Source organism: Heterocephalus glaber, unplaced genomic scaffold (assembly GCF_053883595.1).
Source record: "Heterocephalus glaber isolate CG9 unplaced genomic scaffold, H.glaber_assembly_v1.0 deba00001465, whole genome shotgun sequence".
Classification (NCBI taxonomy): Eukaryota; Metazoa; Chordata; class Mammalia; order Rodentia; family Bathyergidae; genus Heterocephalus; species Heterocephalus glaber.
This window is the reverse complement of record NW_028258312.1, coordinates 3,310,173-3,335,969: the sequence shown is the minus strand read 5'-3', so window position 1 is coordinate 3,335,969 and position 25,797 is coordinate 3,310,173. Positions and strand designations below refer to the sequence as shown.

Genomic DNA, 25,797 nt, shown 5'->3' with positions numbered 1-25,797 from the left:
TATAGACTAGGGAGAAGAAAAGTGATCATAAGGAAACTTAGACAAGAATAACCAGTAGATAACTTGAAAAGAGGAAATAAGGAAAATGTGATGTCATAAGAACAAAATGAGAAGACTTCCAGAAAGAGCAAATCGTTAGTGTCAGAACAACAGAAAGGTCAAGTACAATAATGCCTGGCAACCAGGGAGGTAGTTTTAGTTGCACAGTAGGACTCAAACCTGAACTGTGAGAAGTTTTGGAATCAAAGGGATCTAAGAAATGAAAGCAATGAGTTTAGAAAAAGCATTCTGGAGTTTAGACATGACACAGGGAGTCAAAAATGGCAGTTCCAGAGGAAGTGGGAGTGGTTCTAAAAAGAAGAAATTTTAATAAACCTAGACACTGAGGGACCACTGATGCCTTCTTCCCCAGGAGGTTAGAGTTACCAGAGCAGCAAGAAATGGAAAGATTCAGGTTAGAAGCTCTGAGACTCTTCCACTGTGACAAGAAGGGAAAGGGTGGGTAAGAAGCAATCAAGTGCGCTTGGGAGTGAGGATGGTCAAGGAGGTGGAAAGTTTCTTTCTGATTGCTTTTATTGTCTTGTGAAGCAAAGTAAGAGTTCACTGGAGGAAGAGGCTATTTACATGTTACCTTATGTGTGTGCTTCTTTGACTTCTGAGGCCAAAGGGCAGCAGATTGAGCAGCCTGATTCTCAAAGTCATATTGAGTTCCATCTTCTGAAAAAAGCTCTAATTAGACATAATGACTGCCTTTCAAGGAGTGATTTCTAAAGGATCCTCAAGTGCTAATGCCAAAGAAGACATGAGAGCCAGGGATTTAGCTCAGTGGTTCCAGCACCTGCCACGCAAGCGCAAGGTCCCAAGTTCGATCCCTGGTACCAAAAACAAAAAAACAAACAAAATTAGACATGATTATAACCACTACTATTAAAACCAGATGTAGTATTGGGATATGACATTTATCCTTGTTATTGCTTTCGATGTCATCAAAAAATGTCATCTTCAAAAAAATTTCCCAAAATTTTCAAGACTCGAAAGCTTATCTGATTTTCTCTCTTCTTTCCTCCAGGTTGTTTCCTTTTTATCCCCAGTCTACTTTATAAAAAAAATCACCAGCTATATTTTCTCCCAGCCTGGTTTCAACAGGACAGGGATTTATATATTTAACACTACACAGAGCTTTCCTGCATTCTTATTAGATCCTACAACCATCCTATGAGTTGGTGAAAGAAGCTATTTTATTTTCAGTTTATAGATAAGGGCACTGCTATGGCCTGGGTATGTCCGCCCAAGAGTTTGTGTGTTGGGAGCCTGGTCCTCAGTATGGTGGTGACTGGAGGTGGTGTAGAACCTTTCAGAGGTAAGATCAGAGTGCTACTCTCAGGAGGAATTGATGTAGCTCTTGGGGAGCCCGATTAGTCCTCTGGGGAAAGTTGCTATAAAAGAGCAAGTCTGGACACTCTCCAGTTTCACTCACTCCCTGTCCTGTCAGGTGATCTCTCCCTACTGCACACACTCCTGTCATTATGAAGTGGTCTGCTATGAGGTCCTCACCTGAGCTGAGCATGATGCCAACACGATGTCCTTTAAGCCTCCAAACCAGAGAGTAAACAAGCCTGATTTCTTTATTGATTACCTAGCTTCAGGTATTTCAATATAGTAACAGAAAACAGACTAAGATATTAAGATTCAGAAAAACTAAGGACGACCGTTCATTAAAAGCATGCACTGGATATAACCCTATCTTGTGGCTCCAAAGGCAGCTATTCTTTCCATCATGTCACACTCCTTTTATAAAATGTCTGAAAGCCCAAAGGTGGCTCAAGTTCCTTCCAGCCTCAGATTAATCTCAAATCACCAATTATTTAAAGTGAAAAAGTCTGTGCTATAATTTCAGGGGGTTTTTTGGTCTATCATTAGCTGATCTCACAATCCCTCTCCCATAATAAAGAACTTAAATACTTTTGAAGCAACAATGAATATCGCTCACACATAGCTGAGGAAGCACATACCGTTCCAGTCACGAGGAAAAGTAATGGTGTTTCAGGTTTCTGTCTAATGTGAAGAACCTAAGCAATAAAGCCTTATATTCTCACTCAGCAAGCAAGAATAAAATCCTTCTACACTGCATCCATGAGTATTAGTTTCCTTCTACTACTATAACAAATTATTATGAACTTGATGGCTTAAACCAATAGAAATATATTATCTTACAGTTCTGGTGGTCAAGAGTTCAAAATGCATCTTACTAGGCCAAAATCAAAATGTAGACAAGGCTGCCTTTCTTCTAGGAGGTCTAGGGAAGAATCCATTTCCTCGCCTTTTCCAGTTTCTGAAAGCTGCCTGCATTCCTTGGCTCAAGGCCTCTATCCACCGCTCCAACCTCTGCCTCCATTATTACATCATCTCTCAGACTCTCCAGCCCTCCTCTATCACGTGGTTTCCCTTATATGAGAAACCCAAAGTATGAATGAATTACAAAATAACAGATAACTGGAAGCAGAGAGACAGATCATTTGCAAATAGGAAGGAGACCAAGAGGCAGAGAGAGGGAAAAGAGAGGGGAGGGAAGGAGACACAGAAAGAAGTAAGATGTGTTATGTACATGTACCCCAAAGTGAATGTAATCATGCACTCCAAGCATATGCTAATAAAATTAAAATTTATAAAAGGTCATTTGTAATTAATTACATTGGTCCCCAGTTCCAGCCAGAGTTCCCACACAGCTCCAAGTCATGTGCTAAGAAAAAGAGGAGAAAGAGCCTAGGGCTTTTTGTTGTTGTGAGCCACCTCTTCATCCCTAGTTATCTTTCTTCTCTTTCATCCACAGAGCTCCCACTTTCTCTCTTTCTATACATCCCCAGAGTTGACCTTAGTGGTCTGTCTTAGGGCTTCAAAGTCCTCTCTTAGGTAGATTTTAATGTGTATCATAATTATATGAATTAGGCATCATTACACAGGCATTCCTCATTAAAAAATCAACTGCTGGGTACAGAAAAGGCAAGGCAATACACAAAATCTAATCTAATGGATGGTAACTTAGGCAATATTCATGAAAACCATTACCTAATTTTTAAGGCAAAGATTTTTTTTTACCATATCCTGTACTATTCTAACATAAGGTTACTGTTTAAATTTTCATCTGCCTTAAGTACCTACGGGATATGCAAGATTGCTCCTACTAATGTACTAGAAATACAAATTTTCATGACCATATACTCAAAGATTCCTACAAGTAAAAGGAACTATAGGGAATCAGACAATACATTTGAACATGCAGAGACTAAGCAATGTTTACAAAAAACCATCTCTATTTTATCACTAGAAGAAAATAACACAAATTCGTAAGGCAAAGAGTACTTTTTACATATCATTGATATACCTGATGTTCTTACCACATCAAAACATGTTAAGCACTTGTTCCTTTTAAGTGTACAACTTTATTTTCTTGTAAAATCTGTATTATAAACACTATCACAGATATCAAACCTTAGGAGTAAAGTCAACAGAAAAAAACTGACCTTAATATAAACCCTACAAAACTTTCTATAAACTATCAGTGCTAACTTTTAATTCTTTTCCAACAGGAAGGGCCACTGTTTGAAATTCTATAGCTTTTCACTTTTTTTTTCCTTTCCAAGGGGGAGGGGGTGAGAGAGAGAGAGAGAGAGAGAGAGAGAGAGATAGAGAGAGAGACTACTTTAGTGAGGCAGTCAATCTATGCAGACAAGGGCTGATACATTGAATAATATCCAAAAACTGTATTTTTCTCTGCTAGGAGAAAATATTATTTATAAAATATGAATATAATTTAAGGTACCTTCTATAGCCTTCAATCAAATCTTTCAGTATAGCTTTACAGTCCTGCTGTAGTGACTTGTGGGCTGTATGGGATAGAATTCAGTGAACTTCTAAAAATGTTTCATTTCTTTTAAGTGTTCATTAATGACCACTTGACTTAGAAAAGCTATTCCTTTCTGTAGAAATCTATCCAACATGCCCAATTGTTATTCCTATCTTGTGAAATCTTCCTGTGAAATAGATTAAACAGAAATCACCAGTTACCCCCATCAACAGCATTCCACTTGCCTATCTCTTCTCGTGCTAGGTCATTATGAGGCCAGGGTACAGAGACACCATTCAGAAAATGAAAGCTTCCTCGATGAATACAACCCAAATAACCCAGTGCAGGCTGGGAGAACTGATGAAGGAAGAGGAAGAACATTTATTTCAACAGAAGTTCATAGGTTAAAAAACAAAAGGCAGTTAAATAGAGTGATCTTAAGGAAAGCATATGAGCACTTTGCATAAGGCTGTGTTTATCTGAGTTTAATATTTTTCTTAGACTAAACCAAAAGTCACATTAATGAATATCTCTTCATCCTTCAAAATCATCACCTTCAAAGTCTTTCCACTGTGGCAAATTTCTTAGTAGCTATACCATCCAAAACACAGGAAGCCCTTCCAAGTTAACCCTTGTGAATAATAGACATAAGAACCAAATGCCAGCTTGCCTTTACTACTCTTATATCTCCAAGTTCATAAACAAAAACCTCTACGTGTTATTTTATAACAGTTCAAACCACTTTTAAAACTTAATAGGGGCATTTTTTTACATTGTATGTTTTTTCTGCTTAATTATTTTCTTTCTTAAAAATCAATAATGTCTGTCACTTCTAGAGCTAGCCACTTTTCTCCTAACACTAACACGTTAGACAATTATCCAGTCCTCTCAAGAGCACAAATGGAAAGCACACATTATTACATGGTCGCAAAAATGGAAGCAACATAAGCCACCTGCAAAGAGGGACTGCACCCAAAGAAGGCGTGAACCCAGCAACTTTTGGCCAAAGAGGGAAAAATGCAAAGAAATTATCAGGGGAAAATATGTTTGAGGTGTTCAAAGTCATTTTCAGTTGCAAAGAGGCTAACCACTTGGAAAGGCCAGAGATAGAGGGAAATTTATAATCAGAAGAAGTTAATATGAAGTCATTGTACTCACCGTCTGATGGCTTCTGTCACAGAAACGTAGCCCAAAATAATCTATCTCCACAAGGTTTATGTGACGGAATACATGGTCAAGGACAATGGAACCTTTTGTTGACTTCTGCAAAAAATAATTCACAGTTTCATTTTTTAAAATTTTTTGGTGCCAGGGATCAAAGTTGGGTCCTTGCAGCATTTGCGCAGCAGGCAGCAAAACCACTGAGCTAAATCCCCTTCCCGACAGTTTTATTTTTTTAAAAACACAGTATCTTGTCTTGTGTCTCAGTAGGATACAATCATGCTTCTCATCTTGTATTAGCTTCCCTTAACATGACAGCATTTTTGTTAGACCACAGTAGCTTCTTTAGGTTTTGCCTCAATTACAAAGGCAAATGTGATTGAAAGTTAAGTATATTAAAGAAATTGCTTTAGAAAATAATTCTTAAATTGGAGCAATTGCTAATATAAGCTTCTTTTCTTATGGGATTATAAATTATCTTCAGGACAAAAGTCTTTTAAATAAAGATAATCTTTTATAGGAAAAATATCTAATAAATCCATCAAACAAAACTCTGGTTTAAAAATCCCATAATTCTTTTATTTTACAAAGCAATTTTCACCCTATATCATTACTCTAATAATATCTAATAATAAGTATAATAATATAAAATTAACAATAGCCAAAGCTTTTGTTTTTGTAATTTTCAAATAATAAACCCATAGATTAAAGCTGCTAAAGTTGATGTTCTGAAAAGCTCATGCAACGATATTTTACTCAATCTTTTTCACATAAGCACAGACATAAAGAAAACATTTCTTTTGGCTCCTTTTAAAATCCTGATATCTACCTAACATACTAATCTTTCCTCTTTGCCCTCCCACTACATGCACATTAAATTCTTTAAGATTCTTCCATAAGCAAGGTCCTGGGTTCAATTCCCAGAACAACAACAACAATAACAAACAAGATTCTTTCATCTGATATATTAAATAACAATTATTCACATATTGAAGAAACAATCAACGAATACTACACTACATACCACAAGATCTTGAAAATGATCCATTCCATGAAACTGCTATTCAATCAGTTAGACCCTCCCTTTATTTTGCCCCCATCACTAGTGGAAAAAGAAGTCTCCAAGTTCATGTATGGTGGCAATAAAACTGGGCTTTTGTTCACCTGCATGTTCCCTCAGAGAATTACCATTATGTGCTTATGCATACAAGGTGAGTACTCAATACTACATGACTTTTAGAAAATGGTTTGCTAATTCAAGGGAAATATTTTGGTTAAATGCATTATAAAATGGCTGATGTGAAGTGGTCAAAGTACACACTTGAAGATGCTTCTTGTTACAAATCTCATAGGTTATTCTGTTTACCTCTAACTCATGTGAGTTACATTTAATTGGTTCCTTCTTCAAAATCCATTAAACAACTTATTTAAAACAAAGAACCCTTCCATGATAGACCTTTACACTGCTGGAGATTTTCTGCTACAATAACAATGCCACATCTAGTAAATGCTTCTTTGTGCTCATATACCGTACATTCCCCTTGGGTAAAAATCTGGAAGTGAAATCACTCATTTGAAGCATATGAATACCTAATATTACAGTGCACACTGCCAAAAAGACCATTACATTTCGCTCAGTGACAATACATATCCCCTCTCACCTTGCCAATACTTAGATTGAGAAAATTTTTTCTAATCTGATTAAGGGGTAAGAAAAGGATTTTTGTTCACATTTTCCTGACTCTCTTAAAAGTAAGCTCTTGTTTATGTACTTAACTAGGTAGCTAATCACATTTCCTAGTGTTTGGGCTAGGCATTCTCTAATCCAAAGTTTATCGGCAAATTCTCCTACAACTTCTAATACTTGCCCAATTTTACTTAGCATATTTAGTTCTTCACTCCATCTGGAAATTATTTTTGTGCTTGGGACAAGGCTTAACTCAGTTTCCAAATGGACTGATAATTGCACCACCATTTACTAAAAAGGTCATCATTTCCATTTTGATTTGAAAAAGCTTTCTCATCTGCTAACTACCCAGTCCTATCCAATAGATTGGTCTAGGAATAATACCAATATTTTAATGAGTTTAACATAATTTGATATTCATTGTTCCTTTTCAAAATTGCTTTTGCCAGTTCTTAGGCATGTTTTTCTACTAGAAGTTTAGAATCAGCTTGCCAATTTAAATCACAATTCTGCTGGGAATTTGGAATTGAACTGAAATGACAGACTTGATGATTGGTGAAGAGAGGAATGATACAATATTTATCATGTAAAACATATATGATTTTCTTTTATATACTTCAAGAAAAATTTATACTTTTTTTACATAGGCCTCATAAAATTCTGCTACTTTGTAGCAGGTGAAATTTACAAAATACCCTCCCCCACTGTTATGGTTTGTGTCTAGATGTCCTCCAAAAGCCTCAGGCAGTCAGTCATACGTGGGGCTTTTCAGAAGTGGTTGGATCTAGAGTGTGTGATGCTGGGATTAAGTGTGTGATGCTGGGATTAAGAGTGTGTGATTACTAAATCAGTCCACTGATTGGTTTGGCATAGTTCTGAGTGTGGATAATGGGAAGCCCACACCGGGTGTGAGTGCTCCCTGCCCTAAGGGCAAGCACCCTAGATAGAATATAAGGGACAGAAAGAAGGCTGCTGTTATTGCTTGTCACTTGCTGCTTGCTGCTTTGCTACCATCTGCCTGCCACAAACTATTTCTCCTGTGATGCCTCTCTGCCATGCCACACAGCCTTGGAGCCAGCTGATTATGGACTGACATCTCTACAAACTAAGAACTACAATAAACCTTTCCTCTTTAACCTTGGGTGTCAGATATTTTGTCTCAGCAACGAGAAAAAGACACCCACCAAAGAAGTCTTGTCCTCATTTTTGGAACCTGTGAATATGAAGTTACCATTCAAGCAACTGTGTATTATATTCCATACAGTTGACCTTCAGAGAGGGAGATTATTAGGGAGCACTTATCCTAATCAATGCAAACATTTTCTTCAGCAGAAGGAGAAGGCAGAAGAAAAGTCAAGGATGTTCAGAGTTTGAGACGGACTTCACATGTCCTTGCCACTTGAAAGACGGAGTGGGACATCTGAGAAGCAGTCTGAGCAGCCTCAAAAAGCTGGACTAGCCCCTAGCTGACAGCCAGCAGGGAAAGGGAAATGTGGCCCCATTCACAAAAATGAGATTCTGCCAACTACCTGAAAGAAGCTACAGGCTGCTGAGGAAGCAGATTTTTCCCCAGAGTCTTCAAATAAGAGACCAGCAAACCAACACCTTGACTTCAGCCTTGTGAGACCCTGAGCAGAGAACCCACTCACATCCATCTGGACTTCTGGCCTACAGAACTGTGAGATAGCAAATTCGGTGTGTTTAAGCCACTATGTGTGTGGCAATTTGTTATGTAGCTCATATAAGCTTATTCTTAGATATGTTATAGTTTTACTGTTGTACAGACTGGCTATTGCTAATGTATTAAAAAGCAATTACTTTTTTCGGCACTGGTTTTATTCCCTACCATCTCGCTAAATTCTTATTAGTTAAAACAGTTTGTCTATGGAAGCTTTTCAACTAATCACATTTTCTTTAAATAATAGAAGTTCTAGTTCTTCCTTTTCAAAATGTCTCCCCGTATTTATTTCTCTTCTTACTGCATTGGCTGAGACCTGAGAAGAAGGCTCAGTGGTAGTTGTGAGAACGTGCATCCTTTTCTTCTTCCTGGCCTTAATGGAACAGCTTCTTCTTTTGCAACCAAACCTAGAGATGGGGCAGGGTATGAAGACAGAACTAAGATGTGTTATGCACAGTACCAACTCCCCACGATTAATGTGGTCATTATGTGCTGCAAATATGTATTAATATAAATATTTAAAGTTTTTACCAACTAATATAATAACTGTTACATAGCCCTATTACGTACCCTCTATCAATTTCCAATTTTTCTGGTCTTTGGTTTGGTTTTTAAGGAAGAATGCAAGATAATTCCATCAACTTTCTTTTAGAAAAAAGTATGAGTTTTGTCTTTTCCTCTGTGAGTTACATTAAAACTTTCTAATTTCAAATACTCTTTTAAAAGGGGCTCCCATCTGGGTTCTTTTGTTCTGGGAATATAATATCAAACCTCCTTCTGACATAGAGAGAATTGCCCTCTTGGGGGAAGAAAGAACCAGACTCCCCAACACCTAATAGCTACACTGTCAGCGCAAGATTGGTTTCAGCCAAGAACTTGGACTTGTGAATGAGTGATGCAAAGATGCAGGAAGAGTTTAGAAGTCATTCATGGCAGGGGCTCCCAATGGCAGGGCAGCATCCAATAGTAAAGTCACCTAGTTGTGGACTCAGCTGAGGACTGGCATCTGATTCTGAGCAAGATTTTCCAGCATTCTTGAGGAAGTCGGTAAGAGCAGCCAGACAATCCATACCTGCCTTCCTCTGCCCTATAACAGCAGTGATGTTTGACCCAAGAGCCATCCATACCAGTGTCCCAAGTAAAAGTCTTAACTAAAAATGTAAATAATTCGGTTCAATGATATATTAAAAATGAGTATAAACAGTTTATTCTAGGAATGTGAGTAAATTAGGCAGGGTTTTCAAAGCTGATTTCTGATTAATGTCACTATGAAAATGATTTATTGGAAAGATACTGTGTCTCACAGGCCCTACAGACATGACCATGGCTACCTGGGCTTTTCCTGATCTCATGTATCCAAAGCCACTAAGCCTCCAATGCTCAGTAATCCATCACTATCTCCTGCCATGGTCCTTCTGTCCATGTTTTGGGCAATGATTTTCACCCTCAATCATTTCCTATTGACTTTCGGGGATGCTTTTATAATTTCTGGCCAGCTAAGAGCAAATTTTATTATTTTCTAAGCAGCTGTGGAAAATGCACTAACATTTTTCCTGTTACTTCAAACTATTCCTGGAAGGCCAGGATATAATCTTCCATCTTGATCTCATCTCTCCTATAGTCCTCTCTCCTCTCCTGGCACAGACAGAACAAGTGGAATAACTAGAGCAGGTACTGCCACATAGCTCTACCTAGTTCTTCTACCCCACACAAGTAAATAAGCGGTTTATGAACAAAAGAGAAAAAAAACTATGCATGAAATTATGACAGTGAAATGGTACAGATTCTTAAAATGTATACAAGTCACGCCTTCTTTATGAAAATCATTTTTATGTTTCTATGTCCATAGAAATGTTAGGATATTTTTATACATACACTTATAAAACATGAAAAGTATCAAATCGTCTACTCATGAAAAAGATACATAAAAGCAAGCTTAGAAAACCAGCTCAGTAATTTAGAAAGCATGTAGAAATTGAAAAAAATCATGAACAGAAAGAAATCACCATATTTTAAAGCAATCATTCCAAAAATACCAGAAGATGGTCTGTAAATTCTCTACGACGGTTTTGCATGTATATAGAATCTGGTGCTGAAAATACTTTACAAATATTATCCTTTAGCATATTTTGTCATCCGCAAAGAAACCACAAGGAAAGCATCCAAAGTTATGTGATGAATCCAGTCCTGACCTAAGACAAAACGTGATGTCTCATGATTCCCTCCACAGCATTCTACACATCGTGGGTGTGTCTACATGTGCACTGGGCACAGAGCCAAGGAAATAACAGAAATGGTGTATTTCTACAACCACTTCTAACACATGAAAACTCCTTAACTTCTCATCTGTCATACTGTAATATGACAAAATTCAGAAACTATGGATGCTGGTAAAGACTCTGCTACTGAGGTAGGGTATACATCACCAGCTCACATTTCTGCCAGCCCTGCTCTGACCAACCACTTCCAATAAGGCTTCTCCCAATTTATATTCTGTTGTTATGCCTCCTGTTCTAGTAGATAATTTCATTCTTTTTTTTTTTTTTTTGATACCGGGGATAGAACTCAGGACCTTGAACTTGTGAGGCAGACAGTAGCACCACTGAGCTAAATCCCCAGCCCAATAATTTCATTCTTTTTTTGGTACCGGGGATTGAACTTGTGTCCTTGCGCTTGCTCAGCAGGCGGGAAAACCACTGAGCTAAATCCCCGGCTGATAATTTCATTCTTAATAGAGACTACTATTCTTAATAGAGATCTGTATTTTGCCGTTCAGATACAAAGTCTTCATGTCTGTAAGAAATCAGTTTTAAATTAAAAAAGAAATTAAGAATTGATGGACTATAATCTCAGCACTTCAGGGGACTGAGGCAAATTTGAGCCCAGACTGGAAAACTCCATGACTTAGCAAGACACTGTCTCAAAAATTTTTTTAAAGGGATGGAGAGGAACCTCAGTTCCTCTGGGAACTGAGCAAAGGCTCTGGGTCAATCCCCCTCCAAAAAAAGAGAACTGACTGAGAGAGCTGGAGTCATAGCTCAGTGGTAGAACACTTGCCTATCATGAAGGAGTTCCTGGACTCAATCCCCAGCACAGCTAATAATAATAGTAATAATTGATAGAGAACTAACAAGAGAGGCAAAGTAGGAACTTAGTATATTGGGCCAGTTCCAGGATTTATTACTGAAAGTAAGGACAAGTAAGTACCATTAAGGATACTAGGAAACACAGAACTTTACTCATTAGAGTATTTACTAAGTGCTCATTATATGCCAGCACATTCTTACTCTGTAGAAGATGGGGAAAGTGCATTAATAAATGTCAGAGGAAAGGAAGGTGCACGTAGAATATAATACAAAGTGCTATGATGAGGGAGCTCTAGACTGGCCAATCAGAACCCTAGAGAAGTAACAAAGAAACTTCTAAAAGTAGCCTCTTGTGTTAGTTTTCTCTCTTTGCTGAGACAAAATACCCAACACCCAAAGTTAAAGGGGAAGGGGTTTATTTGGCTTACAATTCGTAAAGGTTTCAGTCCATAGTCGGCTGGCTCCAAGACAGGGATGGCAAACAGGCATCATAGAGGAGAAACAACATGGCATGCATAAAGTAGCAAAGGCAACAAGAGGCAACAAGAGCATCTTCTTGGCTCTTTTATCCCGTCCAGACTACCGGGATTAGGGCGGTCCCAAACCAATCACTCACATGTAGTGGTTTAGTAATCATAAACCCTTAATCCCAGCATCACACATTCCAGATTCAGTCACCTCAGGAAAAGACTGCATAAGGACATCTAGACACAAGCCATAACACCTCTGAAAAGTGAGACAAGGAGAGATTTGATTTTCACGAGAATTTCCTTTGCACATTTGACATAGTACTGGGGCATATATCACTTGTGTAAAAATATTTCTTAAAAAGAAAAAGCATGCTGGTGGAAATTAGTCATTACCGGGTTTGGCTCACGGAGACAGTTGTTTTGTGGATTTGGTTCATGCACAAAGAGGTATTAAATAAAAAGGCATAGAGACAAGATCAGGTGTGTATGGTAGTAAGCTGTCAATGTACTGACCACATTTACACATTCCCCCTAAAGAGTTCTTAATCCGAAGTCTTCCCTTGAACAAACAGACTTAACTTTTACAGCCCATTTTACACCACTGTGGCAGCCACATGCCCCCATCCTTCACATGCTGAGATAAGGGTTTCATTTCTGAGTCAGATAGTTTGTTTCATTGAAAACTGACTGAAAGCATAATTCTTTCCTTTGCCACAGACTGAAAGAAGTAAAGACATGAGTGTGACTGTACTTAGCACCAATCCAGTTTTTTTCTGACCATTTGTCGAAGAAATTTCTGCCAAAATGAGGAACCATTAAGAGGCCACAAAATACAGTATAACTACAACCATAGCACTTAGTAACATGCCTACTGACTTTCTGAAATATCCAAATTAAAATCTATCTTGGGTAATGTACTCACACTAATGAAATGTTTGAAAAAATCAGTTGAGTGACACCAAAAATAGCAGGAATTTTTCCCATTTCAGTTTTCATGAAAGCTCCCTGGGTTCTGACCTGATGGCACTGTTCCCTTTACCTAGAATAACTTCCCTACTCTCCATCATGATTAAAATCCCTCTTCTCCTTCCAGATCCAGTTCGAAAGCCACCTTCTGCATAAAGCCTCCCCCTATCCTCAACCTCATTAGCACTGCTTCATTCATTGAACCTATAGTTTCTTATTTTGGTCCGAGGCAATCTATTCAACCTACGTTAAGGCCACTTATTACTTCTAACTTTTCTAGTAATGTTTAGACATTCTGCAAGAAGGTTCTGAGTACATAGTGCCATTTCCTTTCCAAACAGTCCAGTAACTGATACCCAGTAAGAACTCCTCCAAAATTCACTGAATACTAAAAATCAGTGAGTGACAAAAATAAGAGAAATACAATACTGAAAGTATTAATCTTCTTTTACGAACATTTCCATTTTTCTTGACCAATCAGATTTATATCCTGGATAACATGCTAGGTAAATGCTCTACCATTAAGCTACATTCAAGCCCTTGACCAATCAGACTTATAACAGTGAAGAGAAATGGAGTCATTTATCCTATTATATTAGCTGACCCAAAGCTGCTAAGTTCACTTGTAATTTGTATTAGTCAGCTTTCTTTTCACTGGACATAAAATCCAACACCCTCAACTTAAAGAGTTTAATTGGCTCATGGTTTCAGTCCATGGTTAATTGGCTACAAGGCAGAACATCATGGTGGAAAGTTGTATTGAAGCAAAGATGCTTAGTTCATGGTGGCCAGAAGTGGAGCAGGAGAAAAGTACCAGAGAAAAAGGGCTAGGGACTCTACATAGTGCCCAAGTTCATGCCTCAGTGACCACTCAGACTCACTCAGGAACATGCTCTACTAACCCACTAAGCTTTCTTAATCCAATAAAGTTGACAAGCAAGGATTAATAGTCACAAATTTTAAAATTTACATTTATTTCAGTGAGAAATAATACCAAAAGACTCAATACATTCTAAAGGTAGTACAGTATAAGAAACAAGTAGGAGCCTGACATTAAATTGTTATGTAGAGTACAAAACTTACATTGTGCAATAATTACACATTATAAGTGTCTTTGCACAATAAAATAAATCTGACCAGAATTTGGTTAACCATCATTAGTAAAGCAAAAATTTCAAAGAAAGGAAGAAAACTAAAGAAAAGAAAAGAAAGAAAGAGGAAAGAAACCACTTGACCTTTTATAACTCTTTTTAGAAAAACTTCATGTAAATGTTAAGAGCATACAGTAATACCTCAGTTCACAAACACTTCTGTTCTCAAACAATTGAGTTTTCGAACAGAAGTATTTGGCAAAATTTTGCTTCCATTCATGAACTCTGAATCTGGTAAGCAGCAGGACCACCTCCAGCCATCTTCCCCAGAATCACAGAATGAATAAAGATTGTAAACCAAGATACAGCTGTATTAAAATTACTTTTAAAATGAGAGTCAGTAACTGCCTGTAACATATTTCTGGATTGTGAATTACATTCCACTTAACTCAGCAAATATGATTACTTTCACACTAGCAACATTCTGGCAAGAACAGAGCTACTAGGGCTGGAGATTTAGCTCAGTGGTTCTGCCACCTGCCTCGAAAGTGCAAGGTCCCAAGTTCAATCCCCGGTACCAAAAACAAAACAAAACAAAACAAAAAGAACAGAGCTACTAGAGACTTATAATCTTACAGAAAAAGACTCATAAGTAGGACAAGTTTATTTGAAAATGCCATCAGTGGCTTTTGACCAGAACAAAGAATACTTCAAATGAGTAATGACATCTTTTCAGATTAACATGACATTACAAACCAGAACAGCAGGTTTTTGCCAGGTGCACAGAACGATAACCACTGCATCTGAGTATGAAGGGCTTACTCCTTCACCAAGGGGAAATGAACATGGCAAAAAACCTTTAATGTTAAGTTCCTAAAAATCCATCCTATTGAGTATTTTGAACATAAGAAATTCCAAGTTCTTTTGGAAAATATAAATCACATTAAACTTTTTTTAGCATAGGTGCATTAAGATAAAGTAAAAAACACATGTCATGAAGGGGACAGTCCTCAAGTACCAGTGGGAATTCCTTCTCAGGCAAGCATTGTTACGTCCCATCTCATGTTCTGTTTTTGTTTTGTTTTGTTTTGTTTTTCCTAATGGTTTTTAACTAAGTTATCCTCACCTATGCAAAAGACCCTCACTCTGACATTAAAAAAAATGAACAAAGAGCGTGTATCTTTCAAGGTATTTATATTTTCTTATATAGAAGTTTGTTTCTACCGATAAACTTTTGATAAGCTTTTCTCAGAATTTAAGCTTTCAGCTATATATTTCTATGAAACATTTCCAAAACTTCGTGGCTTAAACCAGTAATTTCTCATGATTCTAAAATTTGCCCAGGGCTCAGAAGGACAGCTGGTATTTGCTCCACCTGGAGTGATTCACCTGAGCTAAAGAACCCAACATGACTTCATTCATATATTAGCATGGCACCTGGGGCAGGTGAAATAGTTGAAGCTGTCTGGCCCTCCCCCTCTCCCTTTGGAGTCTCTCACCCTAGAAGCCTCATTCTGTGGTGACCGAGGGCTAAGAGAGAAAGAGTGGAAACAGCAAAGCATTACTCTTGATATGCTCTATTGATAAAAGCAAGTCATAAGGTTGCCTCTGGTGGGGAGGGAGGGAAACGAGTTTCCATTCTTTTTTTTTTTTTTGGTACCGGGGATCGAACTCAGGACCTTGTGCTTGTGAGGCAGGTGGCGGAACCACTGAGCTAAATCCCTGGCCCTGAGTTTCCATTCTTGACAGAAGGAATGACATGCACTTCTATAGTAAGTTGCTGGAAGAATGGTAGGTGGCCATCTTTGTAGAGAGTTAACTTCAGCTCAATTTTTTTCTCTCTAAACATGTTCTATTCTTTATGATGTTTTCCACCATTCAACTCATCCTGTCTGTAATATTTAAAATTATAACAAAACAAAGAATAAATGTAAGCAAATAATTTCGATCATCTATAATTAACAAAACATGCTAGATGCTTTTATACAGTATACTCTATCTCATCTCCACAAAAAGCAATGCAAATTTGGTACTTTTGTTCCCATTTCACAAGTAAGCCTCTGTAGGTGTTGGGGGAGGGTAAGTAGTATGGCTGCTGCACAAAGGAAGCCTTGGTAAAGGCAGGATTCCAACCCAGACATATCTGGCTTAAAGCCAAGTTTACTCTTTTACACTAGTGAGTCTCAAAGCATGGACAACCTAGAGAACCTTCAGTGGTCCGTGAACTCAGAATGATATTCCTGATATGATTAGTCTATTTGTCATTTTTCACTCTTCTTCTCTTAAAAGTACACAGTTTTCCAAAAGCTACATGGGGTATGATATCACAGCATAAAACAATAAGAATCCAGCAATCTTCTATTAAATGAGATGTTAAAGAGATCTACAAAAATGTAAAAACAGTGCTACCATTCTCACTAAAATAGTTTCACATTGGAAAATACAGGTATTTTTGTAAAAATATTACTTATGTTGACATTTAATTCTTCTGAGAGGTTTTATTTAATGAACTAACTCTTTAAATTCTTTTTTGGGGGGGGAGGGTACCAGGGATTGAACTCAGGACCTTGTGCTTGTGAGGCAGGTGGCGGAACCACTGAGCTAAATCCCCAGCCCAAATTCTTCAGCTTTAATTTATAACAGAAAATACACAGAGAGATAATCCACATAAACACAAGTGTTTTGAGGTCCTCATTAATATTAAAGAGCATACAGGGACCCTAAGAATAAGAAGCATGAGACTGACGATACAGATTTCAAAATATGTCATGTTCTTGATTATTTTATATCTGGACAGCCTTGTAAGCCAGCCTTTCTGAATTTTAGAGATGGGAAACTGAGACCCAGGAGATGAATAGGTCGCCCATAAGTCACAGTGCTAGCTGAATAGAATCATTACAGCACCACTGGCATTAGAGTACTTTCCTCTCCTAGCTTCTTATAAATCTTGTTAGAACACAAGTTTACAAAACAATCTCATCAATAACAAAATTAAAACAAAACAATTTTAAGCAATCCCCAAAAAAGCTCAGAGATTAAATAAAAATACCATTCTTTGACAATATATATCATAATTCCCAAGTGGGAAGACTAACTTAAAGCATACGCTGGTACTGTCAAGTCTACATTAAATAAACTAAATTCCAATAAATAAAAATACCTGAATTTTCATTTCTCTATGGCAGGTGAGGATTCTACCACGGAACCCCCAATGCTTTTCATTTCTCTATGTCTCGGCTATCTTCAAAGTATTTCAAATTCAGGAAATGTTATAAACCTCAACAATTCACCTAAGTGCACTGTGGTATCCTAGATTGAATTTCAAAGAATATGAATGGGAAAACTGCTGAAATCCAAAAATAATCTGTAGGTTAGTTATTGATCAATGTTAACTTTCTGGTTTTGACATACACAAAATGACTCTGTAAGATGTTAAGGTTGGGGAAGCAGCGAGAACTGTATTCAGGAAACTAATCTTTGCAACTCTTCTATAACTCTGATGTTATTTCAAAATGAGAAGATTTTAGAGATTAACTTTTGAACTAAAAATGTTTCATAGGTGAGAAGAGAAACAGAGTAACAGAAACCCTCTATTTTTAACAGGTCAGAGTGAAATCAATACTTCAATATTAAGCCAAAAAAGATATTTTCGCTCCACAGCCTTTTTTTTTTTCATTTGTTAAGGGAAAAGAAAATGGGTTCTATAGTCTTATGATGAAATCTTTGAAAATTCATTAATAATCCTCTTTTATTCAGATGATTATTTCTCTAAGCTCATAAGCTTTACAAATCAGAACATGTGTTAAACTGAGGATCTGTGTTTCATAAACATTCACTCAAAATATAGTGACTTCAACTCAAATTTGAATGATTAAAAGGTTTAATTTCACAATCTTTAAGTGTACTATTTAATATTATAATTATAAAGTCATACTACAAAGAGTTAATGCTCTATTTTATATAGAAGGAGAAAATGTTATAATAAACCCTTCATCTTCTCATGATTCTTCTAAGGTATGGTTACAATAAAGATTGCTGAAAAACTTCTCTCTCTCCCCATCACGTGTTTGGGCCTAATTCCTCTCTCCTCACTGTTTGGTTAGCTGATGATTACTCTCACATATACAGTATCGCAGAAGTGACGATAAGTTCCAGACTACTTTTTAAAAAACTGCCCAATTCTCAATGGTGTGGTGGAGCTGAGCTACCATAAAGAAGTCTAATTACCCTACTACACAGACCATGTGGCAAGACCAGGAGAATACAGAAGTGGAGCTCTTCTGAGCCCAACTTTTCAGAGCCCCTCCCATTAACCCTTTATAGAACATAAACTCAATTCAAGAGCAGAGGAAAAGATAGTGTTTTCAGTAAATAGCACTAGAACACCTGGTATCCATATGTAAAAAATTTACCTCAACCCTTTATTTCCATACATAAAAATAATTTGAAAGGATCTATGAACCTAAATATGAAAGACTAAAACTATAAAACTTTAAGAAGAAATTATAAGGTAAAATGTTTATGAATTTAGGGTAGGCAAGAATTTCCTAGGATATCAAAAACATGATGTATAAAAAAAATTGATAAATGAGATTCCATCAAAATTTTGAACTTTAAATGACATCGTTAAGAAAATGAAAAGTAGTCCCTAAACAGACCGTATTTATAATACATATAACCTATGACCAGAATATATAAAGAACTCTTACAGCTCATTAATAGACAACCCAATTAAAAAGTAGACACAAGAACATGATAAATAGCCAGTACAGCACAAGGAAAGTTGTGCAATTCTAGAATCAGAAAAACACTAATGAGTACAATAACAAAATTGAATTATACACTCATTAGGGAGATGAAGTTAAAAGTTTTAAAAGAACAGATGTCAGCTTAGGTGTGAACCAGTTAGAACTTTTGAATACTGCTAATGTGAGTGTAAAATGATACAATCATTTTGGAAAACAATATAGAAATTTCTTGTATTACTGTTAAGAACCAACAGTCCTGTTCTTAAGTTTTTACTTGGGAGGAATGAAAACACATGTTCACAATAGATTTGTACATACAAGTTGAGTATCCCTTCTCTGAAATTCTTGGGACAAGAGTGTTTCAGATTTTCATTTGAAATCCACTTGGTCTGCAAAGAGGATAGCTACTCCTGCTTTTTTGGGGGGGGTTCCTGTCACATGGAGTATTGTTTTCCACCCTTTAACTTTCAGACTATTTGAAATTAAATGTGTTTTTTGAATTAAATGTGTTTCTTGTATGAAGCATATTGTTGGATCTTGCTTCTTGACCCATTCTTCCAGTCTATTTCTTTTGATTGGTGAACTGAGACCATTAACATTGATGGTTATAACTGATATGTGTTGACTTATCATTGTCATGACTTTTTCTGTTTTTTGGATTCTCCCCCTTTGTATTTAATTTCTTGTCGGGCCCGGCAGATTCATTCTGCTGGACTTCTTGAGGTTGTGATCCTTGTTGTCTTTTCCTAGGATATTGTCTAAAAATTTTTGGAGTGTTGGTTTGGTATTCATGGAATTCCTAAGGTGCTCTTTGTCATGAAAGTATCTTATTTCTCCATCAATTCTGAAAGATAATTTTTCAGGGTACATCAATCTGGGTTGGAGGCTGTTTTCTTTTTGGGCTTGAAATACCTCACTCCAAGCTCTTCTTGCCTTGAGAGTTTGTGTTGAGAAGTCTGCTGTGATTCTGATGGGCTTTCCTTTGTATGTGATTTGGTTCTTTTCTCTAACTACTTGTAGAACTTTGTTCTTCTGTTGGATTTCTGGAATCCTAACAATTATATGCCTATGTGTAGATTTTTTTTGATCAAGGCTAGTTGGAATCCTATATGCCTCACTTATCTGTATGTCAAGTTCTTTTCCTCTGCTTGGGAAGTTTTCTGCCATCACTTCTATGAACAGTTGTTTTTTTTTTTATGTCATCTGCACCCTCTCCTGTTTCTTCATTGACTCCAGTCAGTGTTATGTTATTCTTCTTTGCATCTTCTAGCTGCTGCTGGATTGATTTCTCATGGTCCCTTACAATTTTAAAGCAATTTTTCTTTTCCTGTTCACTAATTTCAAACTTATCTTCTATATCTGAAATTCTGTCCTCACATTGGCTCATTCTGCTGCGTAGACTTTCAGTGGAGTTTTTCATCTCCTGGAAATCTGTTAGTATCTCTTTTATGGATTCCATTTGTTTCCTATTTTGGGATTCCATTGTGTTCCTGAGGTCCTCTCTAGATTAATCATGTCTTGCACTATGAGCATCATCTCTGCTGTTATCTGAGAGATTATTTCTGATTTCATTTTTTCCAGATCCTCTTTCGTTCCCAGTTCAGGGAGCCCAGGTGGTTGAGTATCAGAGTGCTCCATCTCATTTCCCTTTGGGGTTGCTGCAGGTGATCTGGAAGTCTGGTTTTAAGACTTGTTTATGTGCCTTCTCATTTCAACCAGGGCTGTGGGGTGCTGTTGGTGCCCACATGGCTCACCTCCTGTGTGCAGGTGGGGGTCTCCACTGTTATCACAGTAAATGTTTAGTTTCATTACCTAAACATCTCTCCTTGGGACAAACTTTTATTTCCCTGAGTGTGTTCTTCATGGGTAAGATATAGCATATATTCCCAGGCTCCTGTGTTGTTTCAATGTAGTATCACAATCAAGCCTCTATTTTCCTACAATTCTTGTCAGGATTGGGAGAAGAAGTATTTTTTTAAATCTTATACAACATCCAGCCACACCTGCTGTGCTTTTCTGCAGCATATTCACAGAGCACTATGAGATTTTAAAAACATGGCCTCAATACGAATAATGACTTTCACTCTTCATGTCTCACAGATATTTAGATAAGCCAAAGAAATTTGTCCCTCCCTCTTCTTCCTTCCTGAATAACTGAAAAATCCTATTAAAAAGCCACTAGGACCCCTTTTCCTTCCCTCAATATTCATAACAGATGGTCAGCAAGATCGAGAGGGAGAACAGTGGTTACACGGTGGGGTTAGGAGGTAAGTCAAACAGGTAACACATCTGAGCACAGGTGCAGCTAAACAAGGCAGAAAGGGCAGGGAGACTGACTACATGAAGAGGAATTAAGCAACAAGTAAATGTATTAGTGTGGGTTCTCCAGAGAAATAGAATCAAACATACATGCATACACATACACACATATTATGTATCTCCAATAGGATATAAAGACATGTGTGTGCAGAAAGAGACATAAATAGACTCACAGTTGGGCATGGTGCACATACCTTTAATCCTACCCACTAGAGAAGCTGAGGCAGAAGGATCACAATTTTGAGACCAGCCTGGGCAACTTAGCAAGACCACTTCTCAAAATAAAAGAAAGAGGGCTAGGGATGTAGCTCAGTGGTAGATTATATACCTAACCTTTTTGAGGCACTGGATTTAATTCCCAGCACCACACTGATTGTAAAAATTTTGTGGATATGGAGGCCAAAAAGTCCCATGGTTCACAGTTGGCAAGCTGGACAGCCAAGAGCCCAAGTGTCAGACTGAGTCAAAAAGCCTGAGAACCAGGAGAAGTGATGGTATAAGTTTTCAGCCAAATCTGAAGACAGGAGAAGATGAGCAGAGAGATCCACACAAAAGCTCAACAGACTGGATAAGATCCACCCTTGTTGGGGAGGAAAATCTGCTTTACCCAGTCTACTTTACCCAGTCAAACGTTAACCTCATGCAAAAACAGTCTCACAGACACACCCAGAACAGTGTCTGACCATGTATCTGGGCATCCTGTGGCCCAGAGGACACATAATATTCATCATCATGGTAAATCTATCGAGAAAAAAAAAGGCCAGGTTTCTCCCGTGAGAAAGAAGTTACAATATAGACGAGGGAAAAATTGAAATGAACCCTGTAGAAATAGAGGAATCAGTTGTGAACGTATGACTCGATATGCTCATATAAAAATACATAAATATAAATGTGTACACACATACCAATCCTCTACCTTTGTTCATTCAGAAGGAATAGGCAGTAATACCTCAGAAGTGATGGCCACACCTAGTGCCCAAATCTTTGGTTTCCAAACACCATTCTTCATTTCTTGGGAAAGAGACTGATTTCAAGGACAGGATAGGAAAGTACAAGGCCTGAAAAATCTTACTGTACCAATAAGGAAAAGAGTACTCAAATAATAATGGGATCATTTCAAAAGAATGCAGGAGCTAGCAAAGATTCCCATTGGTCAAGTCTGAGACAATCTGAATCTAAAAATTAATGATGATATCAAACCAAGGGAATCCATGAATTCAGGTGAATAAAAATACATACATTAATAGAGAGGAGAGGAAAAGTGCCTCCTTACAGTAAAATGCTACTAATCTAGCTAGGAAAAAATGACAGAATTTAAAAACTACTATCATAGTTATAATTGATTCAATCAAGAATCACCAGTAATCCAGGCATAGCGGCACATGACTGTAATCCTAGCAATCAGAGGGTAGGAGGATCACCGTAAGTTTGAGGCCAGCCTGGACTACGTTGTGAGTTCGAGGTCAGCCTGAACTACGTATCAAGACCCTGTCCCAAAAAGAATCACCAGTAGATCCTAAAATGAGTGGGCCAAAATCAGGGGAGGAATGGAATTAATTGGCAAAGTCTCAAAATATCTCTACACAAAATACTTATTAATTGCAAAGGATAAGAGAGACTATAGTGGAGAAACCTAGCACTGGATAATTTAAATTCTCAAAGTAAATTTCACCAATAGCATGATGCATTAACAGCACAAGCCAGCTGAAATGGATGCAAACAACAACAAAACACAGCATTACTTTTAAATTTTCCTGCTGAGAATACACAACCTGAATTTAACAATGAGGAAACATCAGACAAGCCCAAATTCAGGAACACTGTACAAAATGCCTGGCTGAGTCTCTTTACAAAGAGTAGTCGTGAGGGTACTAAGTCACTGTTCTAGATTCAAGGAGTCCTTAAAAAAAAATAAGAAAATCCAATGAATAATCCTAGATTACTTTGATTTAAAGGACAATATTGAGGCAACTGACAAAATCTGCATTGATCTGTGGATTACATGGCTATGCCGCATCTAATTCCCTGACACTGATAGCTGTGGCATACTTCTGAGGCAGAGGTCCTTGTCTGAGGTGAATATGCACTAAAGCAGTGATGGCGAACCTTTTAAAACTTTCAATGACAATAAACAGCCCGTTGCAGCACAAGTGCCATATTTTGTCACCACTGCTCTAAAACACTCGGATAATGAGTCTTATGTTTTCAACTTACAAGCGCTTCAATAAAAGAGATGAAAAGATAATGATAAAGCTTTTGCAGTAGACCAACAATTATATCCATTGGTGAAGGGTATACAAAGTTCTAGGCCTTGTACAATCTTCCATTCATTCAACAGACCTCTCTCCGACACCTTGCATCTTGTTTCCATGGCCCCTTCTTCCCTTCCTCTGCCCAACTCTCAGTCCTTCTGTCCTTGTCTCAGGATCAATGAAGGGAGAAAGCTATGTAGGAAATGAGGGAGGAGACAGTCATAAAATCACCACATTTACATTCTACCCTACAACATAATATAGGGTTCCACTAAAATGATAGGTTTTATGACACAATATAACTTTTCCTCTTAATGGATTTTCACCCCAAAGTGACCCAAGATACATTTCACTAAAGTCATTTCAATATTTATTAACTATTTGCATTCTTTTTGTTAAAATATCCTTTCTAAAAGGGTAATTCTTTATAATTGCAACAGTAGTGGGATGGGGATTGGCTTACGTCCTCCTGTTAAGAGCCCATTCTCCTCCTGAGGAATTCTCTGAGGCTGCCTGGGAAATTAAATTACCCTGCATGAGAGAGAAGAACCTCGGGGCACGAGGCTGCAGGAAACATCTGACTCAGGGTCTTCGAGTATGGACAACACAAGCTGCTTTCTCAATCTTTACTTGCACTGGTGTATTTAAGACAGAGGTCACCCATAGAATCCCAAGTTCCATTCAATGGCCCACAATGCAATGGGGAAATCAAACAGTGTTAAATCTGCCTCCTCCAGCAGCAGCAAAAAAACAGCTGTGACCTGCCTGCAGCTGCCCTGTTGGCAGGAATGTGCTTTGCACTCTATAAATCCTCTCCACACCCTGCTACTTCACTCACTCAAGGGACATGTCTCACATAGGCATCCAAGTTGGCACCCACATTAATGCTGACTGAAGAGCTACGAGAAAGTGACCATGAGTCTCCTGAGGGCTTTGAGAGAAAGACTCATGAGGATTTCCAGTCATGGAGACTCCAGGGTGTTTCTCGTCTTGCCAGGGAGCAGGACAGATGTCATTGTGAGCTTGTTTATGTCAGGGTGCTAGACGGAGACCCAGTTCCAAAAGCTTGGGATCACACAGAAGGTAACATGACATGAGGGATCAGAACCAACAAGGAAATGCTCCAGGATTTGGGCAGAAAGACATGGGAGCTGGGTAGTTGAGAAAGAGATGGGAGTGAAAAGGCTGTGAGAAAACCATGCCTACAAGGCATATTTAGGACCTGCTTTTCTTCCCACCTTCTTCCAGTAACACAATGACTGAGATGAGTATTTAGTGCAAAAGATGTATTAATAGGGCATTTTATAATCTAAAACTCATTTCCCTGAATGAATAATAAAAAAGCAGGAGGACACACAAATATGCAAATGCATCACCACTTTGTTTTATAAAAACACAACCATGCCATTACATATATTTTTGTCAAAATGCTCTCTCCTAAATTAACAGCACAGCTTACCATAATGTTCAGCTATTTTGATGTTTACCACATCTAACTTCTACTTTAAATTACTGATCTGGAGAGCATTTCTGTTCTGGCCCTAATATACTCCAACTAGAGGATAATTTTTTTCCCAAATAAAAAAGGCTTTTAAAAATTTTACCAGAGGGCCAGGGATTTAGCTCAGTGGTGCTGCTGCCTGCCTCACAAGCACAAGGTCCTGAGTTCGATCTCCGATACCAAAAAAAAAAAAAAAATTACCAGAAAATGTTAAAATAATAGCACATTTGTTACTAAATTTTGCTATAAAAGTTCAGCACACAGGGGTGTTTAACCCTCACTAACTGCAAATGGTATTTCCTTTCGACTGCTAAAGCAGCAATATGAGGTGGCTGTAGCATAAACACAGTTTATAATTAACTCAACCTCCCAATTTTAAAATTATGTGATTCTTGATAAAATGTATTTGATTTGTGGAAAATTCCAAATTTAAAAGATATAATTTGGCTTTATTAATATTTTCATAGTAGTTAAAACACATAAATTACGATCATATAAAAAATAAAAACAGTAACATTAACTAACGTTCAGGGTACATATTAGCACTTTACACATATGAACTCATTTAATTCTCACAGCAACCCTATGAGCTGGAGACAATGATAATGGTTAATAATTCCTGAGTATTTCCCATGTGCCAGACACTGCTCTAAGAACACTGTATCTTTTCACAAGTAGGAAACTCATTTAATGCTCTTATCAATTCAAGGAGTTAGGTATCATCATTGCAGAGAGGAGACCACTGGAAAACATGGATTAACTTGAGTTTGCCAAGAACATTCAGTTGGCCAGGACTAAACTCCAGATTCCCTGGCTCTAGAACCTGAGTTCTGAAACACATTCTCATTGTACCAGGACAGCTAGAGTAAGCAACTGAGGCTAGGCACTCTCAAAGCCCCCGGCGAGAGCACTCAAAACTGTCAGAGGCAAAGGGCCCACCACAGATTTTAAAGTTCCTTAACATGACCTGGCCAGATATCTAAATTGGTTCTTC

The 25,797-nt window shown here is 37.7% G+C and overlaps 1 protein-coding gene across 3 annotated transcripts in view; it reads right to left on the bottom strand.

Annotated features, from left to right (window-relative positions):
- Epb41l4a (erythrocyte membrane protein band 4.1 like 4A) overlaps positions 1 to 25,797 on the bottom strand; it is a 252,670-nt gene that overhangs the window by 128,539 nt on the left and 98,334 nt on the right. For all 3 annotated transcript variants that reach the window (XM_021255867.2, XM_004841779.4, XM_021255865.2), the window contains exon 3: positions 5,003 to 5,107. In XM_021255867.2, coding sequence (XP_021111526.2) covers positions 5,003 to 5,107 — 105 coding nt within the window. The remainder of the gene's footprint in view (positions 1 to 5,002; positions 5,108 to 25,797) is intronic.